This window comes from Melospiza melodia, chromosome 3, assembly GCF_035770615.1.
Source record: "Melospiza melodia melodia isolate bMelMel2 chromosome 3, bMelMel2.pri, whole genome shotgun sequence".
In the NCBI taxonomy this organism is placed as follows: Eukaryota; Metazoa; Chordata; class Aves; order Passeriformes; family Passerellidae; genus Melospiza; species Melospiza melodia.
This window is the reverse complement of record NC_086196.1, coordinates 22,893,985-22,914,593: the sequence shown is the minus strand read 5'-3', so window position 1 is coordinate 22,914,593 and position 20,609 is coordinate 22,893,985. Positions and strand designations below refer to the sequence as shown.

The following is a 20,609-nucleotide window of genomic DNA, read 5'->3' as shown; positions in this document are numbered from 1 at the left end:
GGAGCCTGTATGCTGCGCAGAGCATACCTAGCAAGTAGGAATGAAAATAATTCTAAGAGTTTGGAAACACCAACACATGAAGCATTAGAAACGAAAGAAGATGATGAAAGGTAAAATATTCCAAATATCTGAATGTATAAAATGCTCACAAGAAAATTCTAACCTCACTCTGTGTTAAAGGTATCAGTGCATTTATCATACAAATTAAATAAAGCAGTACACTAAGACTAGTTATCATATACAGGAAATAATCCAATATCTGTTGTCTTTGAGGAATATTTCATTTATATCAGTACATATGGTGGCAGTAAAATCTCTTTCTAAACGCTTTTTCATTAGCCTTTCATTAGTCCAACTTTTAATGCAATGAGACAAGAAAATTAATTTAGATGATAAAATACATCTGATTTTTATTTTTTATAACCAAAATTATATTTCCACATCTTTACATTTAATGTATCTGCAACTTGCTTTAGTAATATTTGTAATGGTCTTAAGATAAAGAAACTTTTATTTGCAGTGAAGAAATGGAAGAAACACTGACATCAGAGGAAGATCAGTCTCCACCTGCTACTGAGGAGAAAGGTGTGTATCATTTGACTTCTGATCGAATTAAGTGTTTCAATCACTTAGTGGTTTGATTTTCCAGTTTTGATTTCCTTTTTTACATTCAGCATCTAGAAAAATAACTTTTTGTTACTCTCTTCATTGGTACTCTCTTCACACATTTCTTTGTGTCATTCCTCATGGATGTTACAGAATAGAGATGGTTTCCATTAAATCAACCAGCACTGTTGTAGTTTTCAATAAATCCAAAGGATGGGATTCTATCTCCTTCAGTAACTTTTCTAAGTGGGTTATTAACTGTCTTGAAACTACTCATCTGTAGCTCTTTAAAAGTTACAAAGCATTGCTGGAACTTAGTCAATAGTTAATGAGAAAAATCACAGCATTGTCTGATTTTCTGGTCTTCCTTCAGTAAGCTCAACCTGAAGTAATTAAAAGGGAATGAATATCAGTTCATCACTGTCTTTCTTAATATGCATTGGGAATTGCTCAATCTGATAGCAACACACATTATGAATTGCTGAATCCAGAAGCAGAGGTGAGGCTGTAGCAACTCTGTGTCCCCAGGACCATGCAATGAGTCTAAGCCCATATTCCCATTTCCCTGTCATCCTCTTCTTACTCTATTATCCATGCTAGTGGATCCAATCCACTTTGATCCTTCCTTCTCCTTGCCTTCTCAGAAAAGCTTCCTGATATTATAAATCTCCGACAATCCCAAACTGCTTTTCCCTAGGCATCCCCTAATGAATCTCATGCCCTGTAGGCAGTAATGCACTTCAGCCAGAGAGCTTCTCGGGGTGACCCATCTCAGTAGATTTCACACCCAGACAATGCCTTCATCATCACCTTCTAATCACCCTGAGGGGTGTCAAGTCACGGTTGTATTTGTTGTGATGAACTTTTGAGGGTTCACTTATCTGTCATTGTTTCTCCCCTCCTCTGTGCTTATGGACATTAGTCTTTAACAACATAACTTAACACCATAAAAACTAATGGAATTCTGTGTATTACATGAGGCTTCCCCTCTGGTTACAACATAAATAGAACATTTTAGATAAAGATGTTCTTACTTTATTGCTTTCTATATTGACAGAACCACTTTTTTTTTGTTTGTTTCCTGTAAAGATCCTACTTTATATCAGAATGGTGTTTTACTTAGTTTCCAGCAGAGAAAATATAATTGTCCTGGGCAGAAGTGAATAATCTGTAAGGAGTGAGATTTTGGCATCAGACCAGTTGTCACAAATAGGCTGGATTTTTGCACCTCAGATTGTGTCAGTTGGATTGAGACTTTGTTCCAGTTAGTTGTGATATTATGATCTCCTTGAGCTAGGTTTTATAAGCTCTTGGAAACCTATATAACACTTGAGATGGCTCAGCTGCCTCTGATGGCATAAAATTAGCAGGATGGCTTCTGTGGCAGGGTTGGAAACAGAAAAGTTTTAATAAAAGGCAAAATAACAAAGCTCTTTACAGAGAAAACCTGAGTTAGAGGTACACCTAACAAAAACAATTCCTTTGTTCTCTTCTTTTTCTAGTAAATTACTTAGGCAGGACTTTCTAGCTTCTATCCAATTAGCTATCCTTAAGTTTGAAGTAAAGTCCCCAAATTCCTATGAGGTGTCTTTTTACCTAATTGAGAAGAGAACTTTTAGGCTTTTTTTCTTTTTAAAGAGACAAAAGATAATTTAGTCACTACATCAACAAAGGGCACATTCCTACATAGTTTCAATGGTTTGAACCTCAATAGTCCAAAAAGCTGCAGAGTTTTACTTCCCTCTTAGCCTTCTTTAATCACTGCCTAGCTTCTTAGAAGAATGTTTCTGTCTGATTTGGATCAGCTGTCACAATGAATTACCATGCATAAATATCTGTCTCTATATTAAGAACTAGACTGGGGACTTTGGAGTATTTTCTTTCTCTACTATACAGTCTCAAGATTTCCCATTCATAGCCTGAATTATCACCCAGGCCTGGAGCGGAATTCCCACTTTCATTTTTTCTCATCAAGAATCTAGACTGCTATTGCCATTTTTCTTTCCAACCCAACATACTGGTTTCTATACAAAATTACTATGGCCAAGCTTAAGTTCTGTATTACCAGTATGTCTCACATATGTTCTCTTTCCTGACCTAGTCTGGCATTTATTTTACATATTTATTTAGGATGCATTTATCATACATATTTACAAGGCCTAAGTTGTAAAGGTAGTATAAAAGAGACTGAGTAAGATAGCATGCTTTTAAATTTTAATGAGGTAACATTTCACCTACTCTGTGAAAAAAAATACTGTAGCTTTCTAGGGTTCTTTAAATTCTTTAAATTTAAATTCTTTGAATGTAAGCTTTTTTAAAAAATCCACATTATACCTTTTATAGTTTCTAATAAAACACATAGCTTTTCTCCAAAGTGAATAAATCCTATAGTATTAAACATAAAGGCTTCTACAAAGATACTTCATCATTCTCATCTCAAATAACAAACTTCATGGGAGTTTGCAATATCTAAATAATGTTGATCTGAGTACCTCAAAACAACATAATAATGTCATGTGGTCTTAAGACATGTTATAAGTCCTTGTTCAGAGAAAATCATGTTTTCCTACACCTACATTTTATTTCAATAATCAAACACTGACTCACCAAAACAATTCAGTCATGCTGCTCTTAGCCTGACATCGTTTTATTTCACATGTAGTGCCATCAGCACATTGACTGCAGCTTTTCTCCCATGTGACATATCTTTACAGCAATATAGACAAATGTTCACAGTTCACATGTTCCCAGTTTGTTGGGTTTTTATAATATATAGCAGCTAGAATATAAAAAAGATAGCTCAGAAAAAATACTTCAGAGCCCAAATCATACTCTTTTAGTCTCTCATATATGGCATCCTATGGGAATGGCTCAAAGCTGCACCAGGAGTGCCTTAGATTGGGCATCAGGAAGTGTTTCTTTACTGAGAAGGTAGTCAAACACCAGAACAGGATTCCTAGAGATGTGACTGATGCCCCAAACCATTTAAGAAACATTTAGGAAATGCCACTAATAACATGCTTAAGCTTTTGGTCAGCCCTGAATTGCTCAGTTGATGAGCAGTAGATGATCGTTGTAGGTCCCTTCCAATTGGAATAGTTCTATTATGTTCTATTCTATTCTATTCTATTCTATTCTATTCTATTCTATTCTATTCTATTCTATTCTATTCTATTCTATTCTATTCTATTCTATTTCATTCCATTCAAGTAGATGCACATTTTAATAACCACTGTTTTTGTAATGTCAGTGGAATCTGGGATTGGTTCAGCACTGAACATATTCAAGTTTATAAGACTGTGTCTAAAAGGATAAAATCATTCCAGTGATGAACAAGGTACTTCCACATGTCTTAATGAGAGTAAAAGTAACTGGAGAAGGAGACTTCATACAAATCTAACAAATGTGTTTAAGTGAGTTAAGAAGCTAAGTTCAATGCTGAAATGTCTGCTAAAGATATAGAAATCAATTTATGTGGTATCTCTTGCTTTAATGTCTCACTGAACATTATAGCCTCATATTTTTTTCACGTCCTTTGACACAATTATTCTGAGAGGTTTTTTTCAGGTATTTCTTTATTTAAGCATTTTTGCAGAAGCTTTGCATGAGCATGACTGTATTTATACTAGGAGACAGCTATATCAATTCATGAGACTATTATATTTCACCTGTTGTAGAGGAGTTCTCAACTTCAGGCAGATCTGTGGGTTCACTCCAATCTTCCTGAAGTAATACTTGGCATATTCTTTTCCTGCCACATTTCTGCCAGAGATTACTTCCTTCCTATAGCAAACTCAACTGGAGCACACATGCTTATGCCTCAGTAGCTCAGGCTGGTGTGTTTGTACAACCACATTTTCACTGATGTCTCTTCTGCTGCTCTTGCTATTTGGGCATAAGTTCTTGGCAAAAATAAATTGGCAGCTGGGCTCATAATTCCAGATATCACCTCTCATGCTTGTGCTTTCACAGCTTTTAAGATCATTCTTAGTTATATATTCTTTAATATTGAGTTCCAGCTCTTTAATATTGATCTCCTTTCTCATTACAGATGGTGGAGGGTCGAATCAATACCCTTCTCTTGGGCTTTTGTTCTATTTTCTTGCTTTTTTTATTTTTATCATCATGTTAAATTCAGTAAGATATTTGAAACAACAAGAGCAAAAAATAATTAAACCTGTTCATGTTAGTGCATTTTCTGTTTAGTCTTTGAAGATAAATACTTCTTGGAATCAATTGTAATTATAACATTTACCAGGCAGGTGATGTGTGCTCAGTCCTACAGCCTCTAAATATATTTCTGTTGTTTTTCTTGACAACTTGCATCCTGATTTGTGCTTTCCCCTACCTTTACCTGGAGGTTTTTCAGAGAGAGAGATTGGACAAGGACAGTTTATTAAACTGGAGATGAGAGATTGCAAATTACTTATACTGCAAACTTCAAAGCAAGCTCTAGTGATATTACCTTCACAGTTTGTTCAGTGTCTGAGCAAAGCTGCATTATCTTCAAAGCCACTTTCTGCTGTCATTTATAAATCAGATGTGATAATTGCATTTTAATACCTGTAATCCCAGCATTTTAGGCAGAGAAATTTCAAAATTTGAAAACCAGAAAGGTTAAGAACAACTTCCTCAATTAAATCCCAAATACCTTCAGTTCTTAAATTTTTTTAGTCTCTCATTCAGATAAATAAAGACTAAGGAATATTGGTGGAGAGCAGCTATGCAATGTTTTGGAGAAAAAAAGAGAACAAAAGCCTATGATTAGAGCTATCTGTCTTTCTGGAAGCTCTTGTCACTTTCTGAACATAAAAAGAGAAAGGACATCCTCTTAATTTACTTCACTTAATGTCTGTCCATCTGTCCTCCTTGACCCTATCCCGTACCAGTCTTGTAAATTAAATAGAACCATAAGCTAATGAAAAGATAAATGAAATCTTGTAACAGCTTTCTCTCAACACTTTGAAGGCAACTCATCTTTAGTGGAGATGGTCAGCTTTAGTTTTTAAAATATACATTTTAGCTTTTATCTGCTAGAATTTTTAGAATATTTTAAACAACAAACCAGAAATAGAAACCATTTTATTTTAATAGAAATTTGTTAAATAAACATATTTTTATGCATTAGAAAGGATCAACTTTATCTGTAAACCACAGTTGTCTTTCCAATTAAAAAAATCAGTACATACAATATAAGTTTGTCTATTGAGCACATTTCACTGTAACATGCTGAAGATTATTTGGCAGTGTATATTTATAAGTAAGAAGTGGTAAAAGTCTGTATAAACAAACTACAGTCTGTTTCAAAAAGACAACTGAAACTACATTCATAATGAAATACATATCAGTTCCAAGAAATGAAAAGTGTTACTGTTATGGTATATTTTGCCTTTTTGTTTATTTTGCTAGTTAAGCCCTAATGAAGAAGACATGCTGGCTTCTCATGTGTCTGTGTCAGCTTTGGCAGTGTTTCAATGAGGAGAAAAGAGGAACTTTTTTATATTTTTTCATGTTGCATATGGACCAAGGGAAGAAAAAGTCATAGATACTAAGATATTAAAGGCTCTCTTTCCCCAACAATTCACTTAGAGAATGTGGGGGCAGAAACCCTTCAAGGATTGTTTGTCTCTATGGTAACGATGCTCAGTACAAGCACAGAACATGCAGAGCAAAAGAATATGAGAAATTGGCATATAGGCATTCCCTACAAAAGCCCAAGATTTGAGGCTGGGGAAGATTGTTTCCCATCACCATTGTGATAAGAAAATTAAATTAAGAACAGTACTGTTAGGTAGAAGGCCACCTCCTTAGAGAGAAAGTTGTTTGCATTTTTATATCATTTATTTTCAAACCACTTCTGTCTTTTCAGATATTTTTCTCGACTATGTTTTTCATTTTTCAAAAAATATCTTCTCTCCGTAAATAACCTTGCCAAGCAGAGTTATTATATTTGTATCTAATGGCAAAGGTACAGCTGCCTTACTTGGTCCCTGGTGAGACAAACTAAATGTCAGGGAGACAACATTTTTGTCATGATAAGGTTCAAATACCTGAACCAAAACCAAATGAGGGTTGTCTGATTTTTGGTCTGTCTGTTTTCACTGGGGAGGTAAACCTTTTTTCTTTTGTTACTTCTCCCCTCTTTCCAGGGGAAAGTTTCTCCAGTTCACGTAGACCTGGATAATCTATTTAAGAGTTTGAAAGTATGCAATAATAGCTGCTGGTTATGTTTTTTTAAGCAACAAAACCTTCTGCATACAGGTATTCTGTTGGAATTATGTGTCTAAAGTAGCAAAACAAAGCTGGAACACATGCTGGCCCATCCTTTGCTGATATATGGCCTGTCAGGAGAGGTAACATGAATTATAAATGCATCTGAGATAAAGGTCATGGGAACTACTCTATTAAGTGAATTCATTGCCATGTTCAATATTCTGTCTCAGATGATGCCAAATGTTCATTTCAATCTCTTGTTCTGCTTGTATACTTCCAAAGTGTTATGACCTGCTGAGAACTGAGGTGTTTTTAAAGGGCTGGACTATAAGATGATTTTTGAAAGCCAGATCCAGCCAGCCCTCATCCCATCTTCCATGTGTTACTGCTGTGCATAGGGCTGTGGTTCACAAGGCAGCACATGTGATTTCTGCAGTGTGACTGTGCCAGGGATAACATGTGCAAGCCACAGTTAGTGTAACCCAGTTATTAATGTATCATTTCCTTCTTTTCCTAAAATCTGTGTTCCTAAGGGAGTCATCATTACATACTGCATTAGAGCTGCCCAAATGTGAGCAGGTTTTACCTAGCTGAATCTGTTTCTTATTTGGAATATATCACTGCAGAATGCAATATAATTAATGCACCATTTGCATATCTTTGAATGTACATAAAAAGGTATGTTTAAGTTCCTATTTAGAATCATGGTAAGAGGCAAAAATGTCATTGCATGGTATATATAATGACATATATAAAATTAATGTCTAGTTTAGTAAAATGCAAATGTTTGCAAGCCTGTTTAAGGGAAAATATTATTTCTAATTCAAGATCAAACTGTTTGAAATCTGCAAGGTGTTTCTCCTTGCTAATATGCCCTTTTGTGCTTTGATTAATGTTTTTGCACTTTGATTTATGTTTAAACTAATAACCAAATAAGAAGAAGGTTAGCTACTAAGGTGTCAGTCTAATAGTTGTGTTGTTCAAAATTAAAAAAAAAAATGGGGAGAGATGTATTAAATAATGGTTGTTATAAAAGATCATAAAAATACTTGTCAAAATGCTTCTTTGTTAATATTTTTGCAGTTTACCTTGGCTGTGCAATGGTATTGCTGGAGCAGGGGCTGACAGCCCTGAGGGCTGATAGGGCTGGGCAGGGACAGCCAGGCCCGGGGGTGTCCTCAGGTCCCTGAGCCAGCACATGAATTGCTATAGAGAGCCCAACTTGCTTCAAACCTCAGTTAATCAGGGATATAGTTCAGGTCAATGGTGGTATTGAGAAAATAAAAGTTTCAACCTCAAAAGTAGAAGAATATAATTATTAAAAGCACATAAGTAAATGGTGGTATTGAGAGAATAAAAGTTTCAATGTCAAATGTAGAAGATTCTAATTATAAAAAGCATTCCAGTATTTAGAAATCTAATGTATTTCTAGAGCTACACATTGTGACACAGTTCCTTAATAAGATGTAGACATTGCAGTGCCCAAAACTCCCACACTAACTCTAAAATGCCTGATTTCATGTAGGGACAAAAGAAATAAGCACAAGTAGCAAACTAGCAAGGGACCAAACTTAGTGGGCCACGAAGGAATTTCAAAATAAGGGGTTTGGGATATGGTCCTTGTTCTGAAGGCACTTGCATATCCCAGCTGCTATTGGCACTCTGATGTGATGCTTTAGTTGGTAGAATATTACACAAAAATTAGGCAGCATCTTTACTCTGACCATTACGTTTCAATCTGTTTCCTGCCAAATCTTGCTGGTACCTAATCACTGAAGCCCAGCTACATTATACACTTTTTGCCTTTTGGCTCCTATTTGGAAAATAAATGTGTCATTTGCAAATTTCTTCAACAGTCGACAAGAGGAAATGAGAGATACTTGGTTCTGGGAGGAAATATATTTTCTTAATGAAAAAATTGTACCAGGGCAATCTAACCCTTCATAAGCCACAAAAATTGATTGGATTTTTCAGACTGGGACAAATTCAAAATGAATGTTACAGTGCTGCAATTTGACAGTGTGAGCAGTGGCCTGCTTAATGCCTGAGAATGACCATAAAGCATTGGGGTTTTAATGTTTTGAGGTTTTGTATTTTTGAGAAAGTAGTCAAAGCTTTTTACATACAAGGCGTTACAAAAGACTTTCATTTTAGTAATACCTCTGCTTTGTTCATGTAGGAAGTTACATAAGGAAGAACAGTAGTAATGGTCCTTTTAATGTAAAAAATGAGTTGAAATTCATTGGAATAGGCTGATAATGTTGTTACTTGTGTCAAATCTGTTAATGCCCTTTCAAACTAAAAACAAGACAGGAACAACCAGAGAAGGGGGAAAATTTTGGCAAAATAGAAAATCATTCCATTCACTGATAAAATTTTTTCTTGTATCTTCATTTCTGGCCAGACAAAAACACAGCATATGCTGTAAGTCCCAGCAAACTTAGAGTAATATCAGATAATTTAACTCACTGCTCTCAACTGCTTTTCTGTCTGTTAGCTGACATCACTTATTAACAGAACACAAAGAAAAATTACAAGAAAAAAAGACAATCAGAGTTGAAAATTATATGAGTGCAGAGAATGGGAACAGCAGCAACAATACTACATTGCTGCTGCCAGTGACAAATTCTTTATGGTGTCAGATAGGCACTTGGGTATCATCTTCTAGCTGAGATAGGACTTTGTCTCAGGACTTTCAGTGTCTAACAGTGTATGAATAGATAGTAATTGCAGCCCTATCTAGCTCCTAATTGGAACCTTTTCTAATATGTCAATATCAAGTTTTTAATTCCATATCTGTTGTCATTATCAAGTTTTAAATTCCATATCAGCTGTCAATATCAAGTTCTTAATCCCATCTGTCTTCTTCATCAAGAAGTTGTGGAGGAAGGAATTAACCTCTTCTTTATTTGTTCACGGAGTATGACAACACATTTGGTGTGGTTTTGTCGTGTTTACAATGTGTAGTAAAAAAAAAACCAAAAACCTGTGATTTTCTTATTTATATTAATGCATCCTTTCAGTCTTTAACTTCTGTCAACTTTCTGTGAGACAGTGTTAGAAAACATGCTTGGACTGATCTTAAACAACGGACACTACAAATTTCTGCGTGTTCCTTAAGAGATTAAAGTATTCTCTCTCCCTCTCTTAATTACTAAACAAGTGATTGTATGCAAACATGGGTGCATTAAAGCCAGAATTTCCTGTGAGTTTCCCAGTTCCATTATTAACAGAGGGAAGTCATGATAATATTTTTTTACTTTATTTTCATTTATTTGTTCATTCAAATTTTTCCCATGCTGCCATGAGGCATGACTATATGGGAGAGTCTGTCAAAAGCTGTTCATTATTGAATCATAATTTTTAGATTAATGTATTCTGCATTGTATTTCTTTGCAGAAAGAGCCATATTTATTTTGAGTGCTGATTTAAATAACCATATGCAAATATAGTTCAGCAGTTTGACCTCATTTATTTTCCTGGAGAAGCCTCAGTGTATAGAGTATCAACATAACTAAACTATGACTTTACAAAGTGTCTTTGTAAACTACTAATATAATAATTCATAATTATGGGGAGGAAGAAGCATTTAAAAGTATATCACCATATTTGAGCAATATAAAAACAGTCCTAAAGAAGAATGATGGTTTTTAAATGTAAAAAATTTTAGAGAAGCATTACCTATTTTATGTGATTGGATTTTTAGAAATCATGCAACCTGAGTTTGCAGAGGATGGTTTTCCAGATACGGAAGAAATGAAAACAGTTAAAATGAAGATTGACCTTTTCATGAATGATTGGGAAAATATGGAATCAGAAATCAGGATGTCATCTCAAGTTCAGGTGGTTGTTTTAGAGATTGCTGAGCAAACACCAGAAAGTCTGCTTAATCAAATTGTGCAGGATATGGAAAGTAAGTAATACTGTTTATGTGATTATTATCACTTCAACTGTTAAGAGGGATTTTTGGATAGCTCAAGCAAATTAGGGTGTAGGTTGTACTCAGTTTGATCTTGCTAATATGAAGAGTGCCATAGTGTGTTCTCTGAATCAGTTGAAAAGCATAATAGCAGCCTTTCAGACATCTGAGTGGGGGAAATGTATATATTTGAAATATAACTATAATATGGCTATGCAAATAGGTGCATAATAGCTGCTAAACATTCTGAAAGCACATTTCCACCGTTACCTATGTATCTATCTATGTATTCTATCTGTGTATGCCAGGATACTGGTTTGAGAAATGGCCAGATAGTGAAGGTTCACTAATGTGCAATATACATTGGGTTAGTGAGACTATCAGGGTGTGTAATAATCTAACCTAACCACCTGTAGACTATATTTCAAAACTGAATTTTACATTAATTATTTTAAAATCAATATTTCTTTGTCAAATTACATTTCTTCATTTGTGTGGTCTTGCAGAATATTGAGCACTGGATAAATAATACTACATTTTTCCTATTATCACTACAAATCAAGTGTTTTATTAACCAAAACATCTATGGCTCTATAATAAACTGAAATTTGAGTGATGATTCTTCCCAACAAGTAACAGGGAAAAAAAACTGTTGCAAAGAGTAATGGTACTATCTGCATGTGTTTGTATAATTATTTTGCAATACAAGTTACCATTGAAAATACCATTTACTGTAACCAAAAACAACCTTTAGAATTTCCATTTTTGGAGGAGGCAATATACTAATTTCCACATCTGGGGAGAACATTTTATTCTGTGAGTAGAAGAAGTGCAAGATACAGTTGGCAATATTTTCTTCCATGTATGCACTTACTTTCAAGGACAAAGAGAATATATTCTGGTATAGTCAAAGGATAACAATTGAAACAGAATAAAAACCCTAATCTTTTCAGAACCTTTTAAATATTATGGCTGGGAATTATCTGATGAAGACTTAGGGGAGGAGGAACAAGATCTAGCTGCCGAAGAGGAAAATGAGGAAGTAGAAGAGGAAGGTGGAGAAGAGGAAGAGGAAGAAGGGGAACAAGGGGAAGAAGAGGAAGTAGTAAGCATGCCAGTTTTTATCTATTTATGCTTTTATTATAACTCCTTTATTTTGAGTTTGAAAATAAGCTCCGAGAAGACAGATTTTGCTTGATCCTGATTTTTTTTTTATCCAGTTGTAGCCTTCTTACAGAATAAATATTTATTCTGTAAGTAGGCTTCAACTGGATAAAAAGTATGTGGTTCAAGAACACCTTCCCTACATTTCTGTGTTGTGGCCAATAGTAGTTTTATTACAGCAAGAAGCTCAAATACCACCATGCTAATAGAGAGAATGACTGTACCTAGTCTTGCCAGAGGGCAAGGAGGGGTTTTTATTAAAGAAACAAATATGAACTTTGATTTCTGTCAGCTAAAAATGATTCCATGAGCCATCATGTAAACATCAGAAGATGCAGCGTCCCGTTCCATTTCAGCTATTGGTAATTTTCACACACCCACTTTAATGAAATTAGAGGTCTAGCTTTGCCTTTCTATTTTCATCCTGTATTGGAAGATTCCCATCCCCAAATTTAACAGTACAGGATATCTGCAGACTGAGAGAGCAGTATTGATATATTTTTTAGAAATTAACTTTACTGGATAAATAATCTGACATAAATCATAACACCAGCTCTCACTGTATTTTCTGAAGAGGTCTACATTTAAACAAATCAGTTTCAAGAACACAGTAGGAAAAGATTTTATCATAGATACTTCTACCCTAATTTTGGTCCTCAATGGCTAACTGTGATATTCATTATATTTTTAATTTAATTATTTTCTCAATAATTCTCTTAGACAATTTGTTTTCTGACTTAGAATCAAAAAAGTGTGTATTTTCATAGACTTATTTTCAGCATGCAAACTGTTTTGAGAATACCATCCTAATTCAATCGTCACTTAATATATTTGGCATTATTTAATCTGATCTGTTTAATCTAAGTAAACTCCTGAATTCTAAGAGTTCTTTAAAAATTTCATCTTTTCAGGATGAAGAAAAAATTAGGCAAAAGAGAAGGCATATGGGAGACACAAACCACTTTTGTCCAGTCAGTCTGAAAGAGAACTTTGTCCTCTACCCTGGACTCCAGGAATATGCAGCTAAATACAAAGAAAAGATTTATTACTTTTCAACTTCCGAGTACAAGGATGAATTTTTGAAGAACCCTGAGGAGTATGTGGCTCACAACGAACCACTACAAGTGAGAATCTTAAAAATTATTTAAAGCAGATAATAGCAGATTAAAATAACTACTTTACATTCCCTTTTAGATTTGTTTATTATGGCTGATTTTTTTTCTAAGCAACAATATATTAGGCAAGTCCTTGAAGCAAATAAGACCCATGACTTCCCTAGTGATTTTTAATGTAAATTTGAATTAACACATTGAATTAATGATGCAAATACAGCAGAAAAGAGAGGAAGATTAAAAAGGCTTAAAGGCTTGCAATAATCTTAAAATGGGTTTAAAAAATGACACATATTGGTGATTTTGTGGGTTTTTTTAACTTGAAAAAGGGTAAAAGAAAGAAGATTTACCAGACTTGTCTAATGAAGTTTCATTTCTACCTGCTGATAGTAGGGTAGTAGATTTGTTTGGTGTTTCCAGAGAGCAGGTAGCTTAGTTAGAACAGCAACAGCAAATCTAGGAACATTAAAATACAAAAGTATGTAACTGTTTTTGATGGATTCTTTAATTATGATATTTTTGAAGTGAAAAACAGTAGGGGGTGGGTGCAGTGTAAACTCCAAAATGTTACTGAATATTCTGTTTTTTTTTCTATAGGCTCCTCCATTACGGGTGTGTTTACTTGGGGTTCATGGAGCTGGTAAAACTACTTGTGCACGAGAGATAACAGATAAATTAGGCATTTTCCATATTCAGTTTGAAGAATATCTACAGGAATTGATTTTACCCAAAACTAAAAGGAAAGTTGGGCCCTTTTTTGATGAAGATCATGAAGAGGACAATAAAATACTAGAAGAACTGGAAGACTTCTCTCAGACTCTAACTGAAAAAGAAACAGAAAAAGAAAAAACCGAACAGGTATTAATAATATTTTATACATCCATACACAAAATAACCATTTTCTGGTCAGAATAGGAATTTCCTATAAAATTTTAAAATTATGTTAAATTAAATACTTGATGAAATTTGGAAATAATATTTCATGAAAACATTTTATAAATATCACAAGCATTCCTCAAAACATTTTCAAGAGTTATATACAGGTTTTTTCTCAATATTAGAGATAGATGCTAAATCCCTAATGGAAGACCAACTGAGGGGAATAAAAAGGTCAAGATCAGAATGATAATGGGAAGGCATGATTTCCTTTAAGTGTTTATAATATGCAGATTCACTCAAGTGCATGTGTTCCAACTGCACAGGACTTGAAAAATGTTCCCCACTTGTGTTCTTTGCATTCTCTTGGAGCAAAAGAATATAATGACTCTACCACCCTTTGGTCTGATCATCCCTCATAAAAAAATCAGAAATATTCATCATTAGTAACAGGGTAAGCTAATATTTTTTTAATGCAATAGGTTTTTTAACTGGGATTTTAGTGTTTCATTGCCTCTTGGCAGCAGTTTCAAACCAGAAAAAAAAAGCAACTCTTGGGTAGCATTAAATATGCTTTGTAGCTTAGCTGACAAACTGTTTCAAATAGCTATATGTTCATGATACTGGTACAATAATTAATGAATTATAATTTTCAGAAAATTAGTACTATTTCTTAATCAGATTGACTACTGGCTTAAGATCCTTCTCAATGCAAATTCTAAACTCTGTCTCTTACAGGATACAATTTCTCTGAAGGAGAAATTTTTACATAACTGTTTATTGGGGGGAGTATTTTCTTTTATTAGGCAGTGATCTGTTGGGAGAAAAACAATCCACAAGGTTTTAATGTAAATGAATTCTTTAGAAAGCAATGGATATAATAAAAGCCATTTATTATGTGGAGAAGTCTCACCACAGGTACACAGCACATGAATCTTTCACAAAAGTGTAATCTAGCTCTCACCCAACAGAAATAAGGATTTATCCAACACTCAAAGATTTAGGAAGAAATGTGTTTCTGCATTGCATTTTAAGAGCCTTTTTTTAGTGTGTGCTCCTGATATCTGCAAAGTTCCCTCAAGTTACTAGGCATGAAAGATCTTCAAACACTTCCTACTACAGGATTTAAGGAAGGAGGCAGGAGAGGCAGCTACAGAGGAGGAGGCACACAGAAACCCTCAGGCATGGTATTAGGAAGATGAGCACCCAGTGGAAGTGGAAAATAATCAGGGCTCTGAATTTAATTTTATTTGTGCTCTTTTACAGCAGTAAAAAATCCAGAAAATATGAGTCTGACGCTGAAATGTGGTCTTTGCAAGTACAGTTTAATCTGTGGCCTAGAGGGTTCTGTGTCTAACAGGAAAGCCTGGGTAAAAAATGGCTCAAAACCAGAATAGGATCAAATTTCGGATCATTTATGTAAACTGGACATATACAGGTCAGTGGGTCAATGCAGGTGCTGAAAGAGCTGCCAAAGGTACATTAAAGGCCACTCTACTATCTTGAGAAGTGGAACAGGTCCCTGATATCTTGGAAGGTAGTGTTCTGATGAAATAATACAAGAGCAGGTAATATTGGAAGCAAATGCTTCAGCACAGATAGAGTACAGATCAAAATCACGGTTTGTCAGAACAAAAATCCAGGTTTTCATTAAAATCAAAGAGGGGGTTCTTTCAAAAAGTCAGTTTCTTTTACAACTTGGTCATCACAGCCAAAAATATGGCAAGTGTTCCTGGCACTGATGGTTATAGCTGACTCTCACTCCATTTTATTTTTTTTGCATAAATACATGTCTTACACAAAGGCATTTCTGTTATTATTTTTTTCCTTGTCATCTTTATATCTGCTGGGAAGCAATCTTCAACTTAGTATTTTTTTTCCTCATACTTCTTTTAAAGTGCTTAATCTGAATATGAATGCCACTGGACTGTCTGACTATCTTATTTTTCACTGACCCTCCAATTCTGCAGAATTTCATTAAATTCCATTGTATCATTCTCTTGGCACAAGACAGTACAATTTTATCTGTCAAAGCTTAAGGTCAGCTATAATGTTCAAAGCAAAACCACTAAAGGCAAACAAAAATATACCATGCAGTCTGGGAAGTTCAGCAAAAAGATATCATCCTTGTTTTAATGCCACATCATTGACAGGTCTGGAGGGAAACCTTGTCCTTCAAATGTGGGGTGTTCTCTTTTTTCTACCTGCAATATACATCTCATGCTTCTTCTCTTTTATCTCATACAAACGCCATTCCTACCTCTCTCTAGCAGGGGTAATGTCAGTGATACATTTTTATATGTTTAACTGTTTCCTCCCACTTCACACATCTCCTTCAAGATGCCTCTGTGTTGCAAATCTGGCTACCACTTTGTCTACTTAGGCATCTTCTGTCATACAAACATCTTTAAATATATATACTCTGTCAGGCACTAGAGAAGATCTTATTCATACACACTACATTAGAGCTGTGACTTCCAGCATATTCTCAAGTTCTTTTGGCTACATTATCAGAACAGATGTCAGGCATAGGAATTCTTATTCAGCTATGGCCTTTTGATATCAGACACATTTTGATTCTTGATATATTAATTGTATAAACTAATTATGAAAACTAACTATACCATCTTTTCAGTATTTTTTACCACAGCCTGTGTCAGGAAGCCATTCTATGAGAAATGCATCCTCAACCATATTAATCTCACAGAGTTATATATTCTGGGAAAAAAACCTAATGATTTTCCACAATAATTTAGTAGTTTGATTTGGCATTTGAATACTCTGCATTTGACTAGTCATTAATACTACTACTGTTGTATAGAACAATGCTGTCTGTCTGCTATCTGTTCTTCTGCCTATACTCAATAACCTTATATATCCTTCTTCAACATATTTTTTTTTAATCAATCCAAATATAATAGTTTCTTTCAAAAAGTGAAAAAACACTCTGATGTAGTGCAGGTAGTCTTCCAGCATGGGAACATGCATAGCCAAGTGGAAAACTGCTTGTAGGCAATTAGGAGAAACTATGCTTATTTCAGTTTCTATTCCTCTGAAATGAGCATGTGTATAATTAAATACTTAACAGTTGTGCTTGATTTTAGGTTTCATTAAAATTCATACAGCAGCAATTGGCCTAATTTTAGGGGATTACCTAAAATGTATAATGTAGTATGATTCAATGAGTTTGTTTCTGCTAGTTTAAGTCAAATGAAGACAGTACCCTACTTAGCAAAAAACAATGTGTCCAGTAGGTACTTTTTCTGGTTTTGGTTGGTTGGTTGATTTTGGTTTTTGGTTTTTTATTCATTTCATCCATTTTTGGTGGATTTTCTTTACACAAAGGAAGTGGAATTAACTGATGAGGAACGGGCAATCAAAGCAAATCTAAAGGGTAATACAGAGCTGCCTCCAGAAGTCCTTGACAAGATTGTTCCTGACTGGTGGAAGAAAGAGCCATTCCGGTAACTGTAATTAAATTCTCTCTTTAATTAATTTTAGGAAGTATATCATCCATTGTGTCCACAATTGTAAATAGCTATCACAGAGATTATTTCAATGCTTTTGTACTTTTTATGAGTAATGGCATACCTGTCAGTCTTGATTTTGTTATATTATTTTAACTGATATTTTGACAGCAATATCATGATTCATATGCTGCACACAAGATTGGATGAAGGTATTTGGCACACCTGAATTGGATTAAATCTCCTAAATAGCTGGGTAGTTTTCATGGTCTTACAGGATAGATACGAAAACAAACCGTTTATATTTTTATATAATTTTTGTCCTGACTACATATAGGGGACAATGGTTCTCTACACAGTGTAAAAACAGGGAGATCAGTTCTAGGAAAAAAGGAATGCACCAAGACAAAAAATTACCCAGCACTATGCATAATGTTGTATTATTATATTGTATTAAATTATAGTGTATTTTATCACATCACAATATATTACACCACTAAACTATACTGTGTTGTATTCTTATTCCCCACAGCATCCAGGGCTATCTTTTCTTTCCTCCACTTCCACTTCTTCTAGGTTCTTTGGTTTTCTGTGATTTTACAATGTGTCCTGTTAAAGCCTAAAGTAAAAGATGTGAATATTAGCTTCTTTTCAATACAACATTCATCCTTACCTAACTACTTGTCTAATTCAAAATTGTAAGAGCTCCAATAAGCCAGCTCCAATAGAGCTTTCCAGGCATAACTGACTTGTATTTAACATATACAGGAAGATAAATATAAATCATGCTCAATGGCCAGTTTCTCATCTTATACTACAGAAGAAATGTAAATTTTCAGGTACAAGCTTTCCTTGAGAGTTGTTACCAGAAAAGTGTTTGGGGCACCTTTTCTTTTTTGAGACCAGTGCCTAAGATGTATTGTTTTTAGAGTCATACAAGCAAGTCTGAGGACACAATTAGTTTTGGGTTTTTAAGTTCTTTAAAAATATTTAAGTGTTGCACATTAAAACCTCAGAAGAAATTAATTTGTAAGTACACTAATTAAAATACACAACAAAATATCAATTTTACATTGTAAAAATAAACTATCTGAAAGTATTTTTAAAATTTTGCTCCTAATATAATGCATTTAATATGGGAGGGTTTGTGGGTTTTTCCAAAATAATTACATGTTCATTGTGTTGCACTTTGAACTACAGTGTGTAATAATAAATATCTTATTTTCCAATTAGGTCCACAGGCTTTATACTGGATGGCTTCCCCCGTACTTTAGATGAAGCCAGCTATATGTCCGAACGAGGACTCTGTCCTGATATTGCAATTTATATTCAAGTAGAAGAAGGTGACATTCTTAAGCGTCTTTTTCCCCCACGTCTGAAAAAATGGAAAGAAAAACAGCTTAGAAAAAAGGAATATAACAAGAAGCTGAAGGAACTAAAAGCAAAAATAAGGGTAAGTTTTCAGCCCTATGTTATTTTTTTGTTGTTGTTTCTACAGGAGAGGTCTGAACACAGATTATGAATCTCCCAAAGCTGTGAAGAGCACACAGGTATTGGAGCCAGGAGAAAAAGTGCTACACATTCACAGCATTCCTAGGCTTACTGTAGGAACCAAAAATAATTTAGGGCTCCTTTCCTCTTCTATGCAATTAATGCATGCAGAGTTTGGGCATCTCGAAGCCCAAAAACGTAGCTGTTGTGCCAGAAACATGGCAGTCCTGGAATGTCCAGGAAAAAAGGCAAGTCGATGGAGGGAGTGAATTTGGCAATAAAAAAATCAGACAGTTCATGCACTGTGGTATTGCTGCATCCCATCTCCCTGATGCTGAGATCCCTCAGCATCTCCCACAGGCTGACTTCACTACCATGAGGGGAGTGTGTCTGTGTTCCCAACTCTGATGCTCTGCACAGGAATGCAGTAACCCTAAGCCACATTCTCAGTGCTGTTGCAGCTGCTCTGTGTCCCATTCTGATGAAGCTGTGCCTACTGTTGAACAGGTTACAGATTGGTTGAAGCCTCTATGCAGACGTTTACAACTGGCACATGTAATATTTTCAAGGTTCCTCCCTTTGTGTAAAAGTGAGAAATACTTCACATATAATATCAGAGAAGGTCAGAGCATAATTACTGCAGAGCAGCTGACACACAGTAAGTTAGGACAACAGAATTTGGGACAAGACTTATACAATACCATTAATATCTCTAGACAGTCAAAGGGGAACACCACGCATTTACCACCATACTCAGTCACCCATTTGCCAAATGGGTGAAAACCACCTATAGAAACCACCAATAAATGTAGAAACTCTGTAGTTTACCAATAAATCTATTACTATATTTTCAGTGGGATAAGAATCACAGTCTTTTTTATTTCTCTAATATCAATCTCAGAAATTGCCATGTTAGTTTTTCAAAAATATGCTTATATGTTCGCCTAGTAGAGAGTTATATCTGGTCTGCAACATTTCAAACTCTAGGTAGTACTTTTTAACATTAGAACCAACTGGAACAGCATTTCAGGTGGAAAGAAAAGTGTTAATTATAGGTTACATTACCAATTTTCAGAGGGGAGTTTTTATTAGGAAGTATCATCAGTCTTTTTACATCTTTTTTTCACTAACAGAATGAGAAGATTGCCAGAAGAAGGGAAGAACTTTTAGCAGAGCAACAGAAAAAGAAGCAGGAGGTAAGTAAACCTAGTAAGACAGTTTTTAAATAGAAGCATGTGCATTCATACCGTAGAATTTTCTAGAGCTTTTAGTCACAGAGTTCAGGACAATATAGAAAAGTAAAATTACGATAGACTGCCAGAAACTTCAACTTTCAAAAATAATTTTATATTATGTTTGAATTGCTTTAGAAACTAAGGATTCATAAAGACTAAACACTATTTTAAAAGATTTCTCCATATATGCTTCAATTCAGGAAAATACTTATGAATGTGTTTAGAGTATCTCATTTATAAGTGTAAGAGTAGCACCACTAATTGAAATTAGGCATGTGCCTTTAAGTACACTCTCAAATCCATGGTTAATCCAGAATAGGACTGTACCAGGATTTCTGCCCAAAGTCAATTACATAATATATTTATAAATGCATTAATGTACTATTTGGATGCTCATGATATTCTGTCAGCTACACTTTCATCAAATATGCTTGTTTGTAACAAAGTCCTGTCAAACTACAATACCATGTATGAAAAAACACTCATCAAAACTGCAGTGTAGCTCTTCAGGTTTTTAAAGTACTCT

The 20,609-nt window shown here is 34.7% G+C and overlaps 1 protein-coding gene across 5 annotated transcripts in view; it reads left to right on the top strand.

Annotated features, from left to right (window-relative positions):
* Window positions 1-20,609, top strand: part of AK9 (adenylate kinase 9) — a 59,046-nt gene that overhangs the window by 24,450 nt on the left and 13,987 nt on the right. For all 5 annotated transcript variants that reach the window (XR_010027076.1, XR_010027077.1, XM_063150993.1 and 2 more), the window contains 9 exons: window positions 2-110; window positions 521-585; window positions 10,526-10,732; window positions 11,692-11,843; window positions 12,814-13,026; window positions 13,612-13,872; window positions 17,236-17,354; window positions 18,591-18,810; window positions 19,982-20,044. Coding sequence is in view for 3 of the 5 variants with exons in the window: in XM_063150993.1 (XP_063007063.1) it covers window positions 2-110; window positions 521-585; window positions 10,526-10,732; window positions 11,692-11,843; window positions 12,814-13,026; window positions 13,612-13,872; window positions 17,236-17,354; window positions 18,591-18,810; window positions 19,982-20,044 (1,409 nt within the window). In the remaining 2 variants the exon portion in view is untranslated. The remainder of the gene's footprint in view (window position 1; window positions 111-520; window positions 586-10,525; window positions 10,733-11,691; window positions 11,844-12,813; window positions 13,027-13,611; window positions 13,873-17,235; window positions 17,355-18,590; window positions 18,811-19,981; window positions 20,045-20,609) is intronic.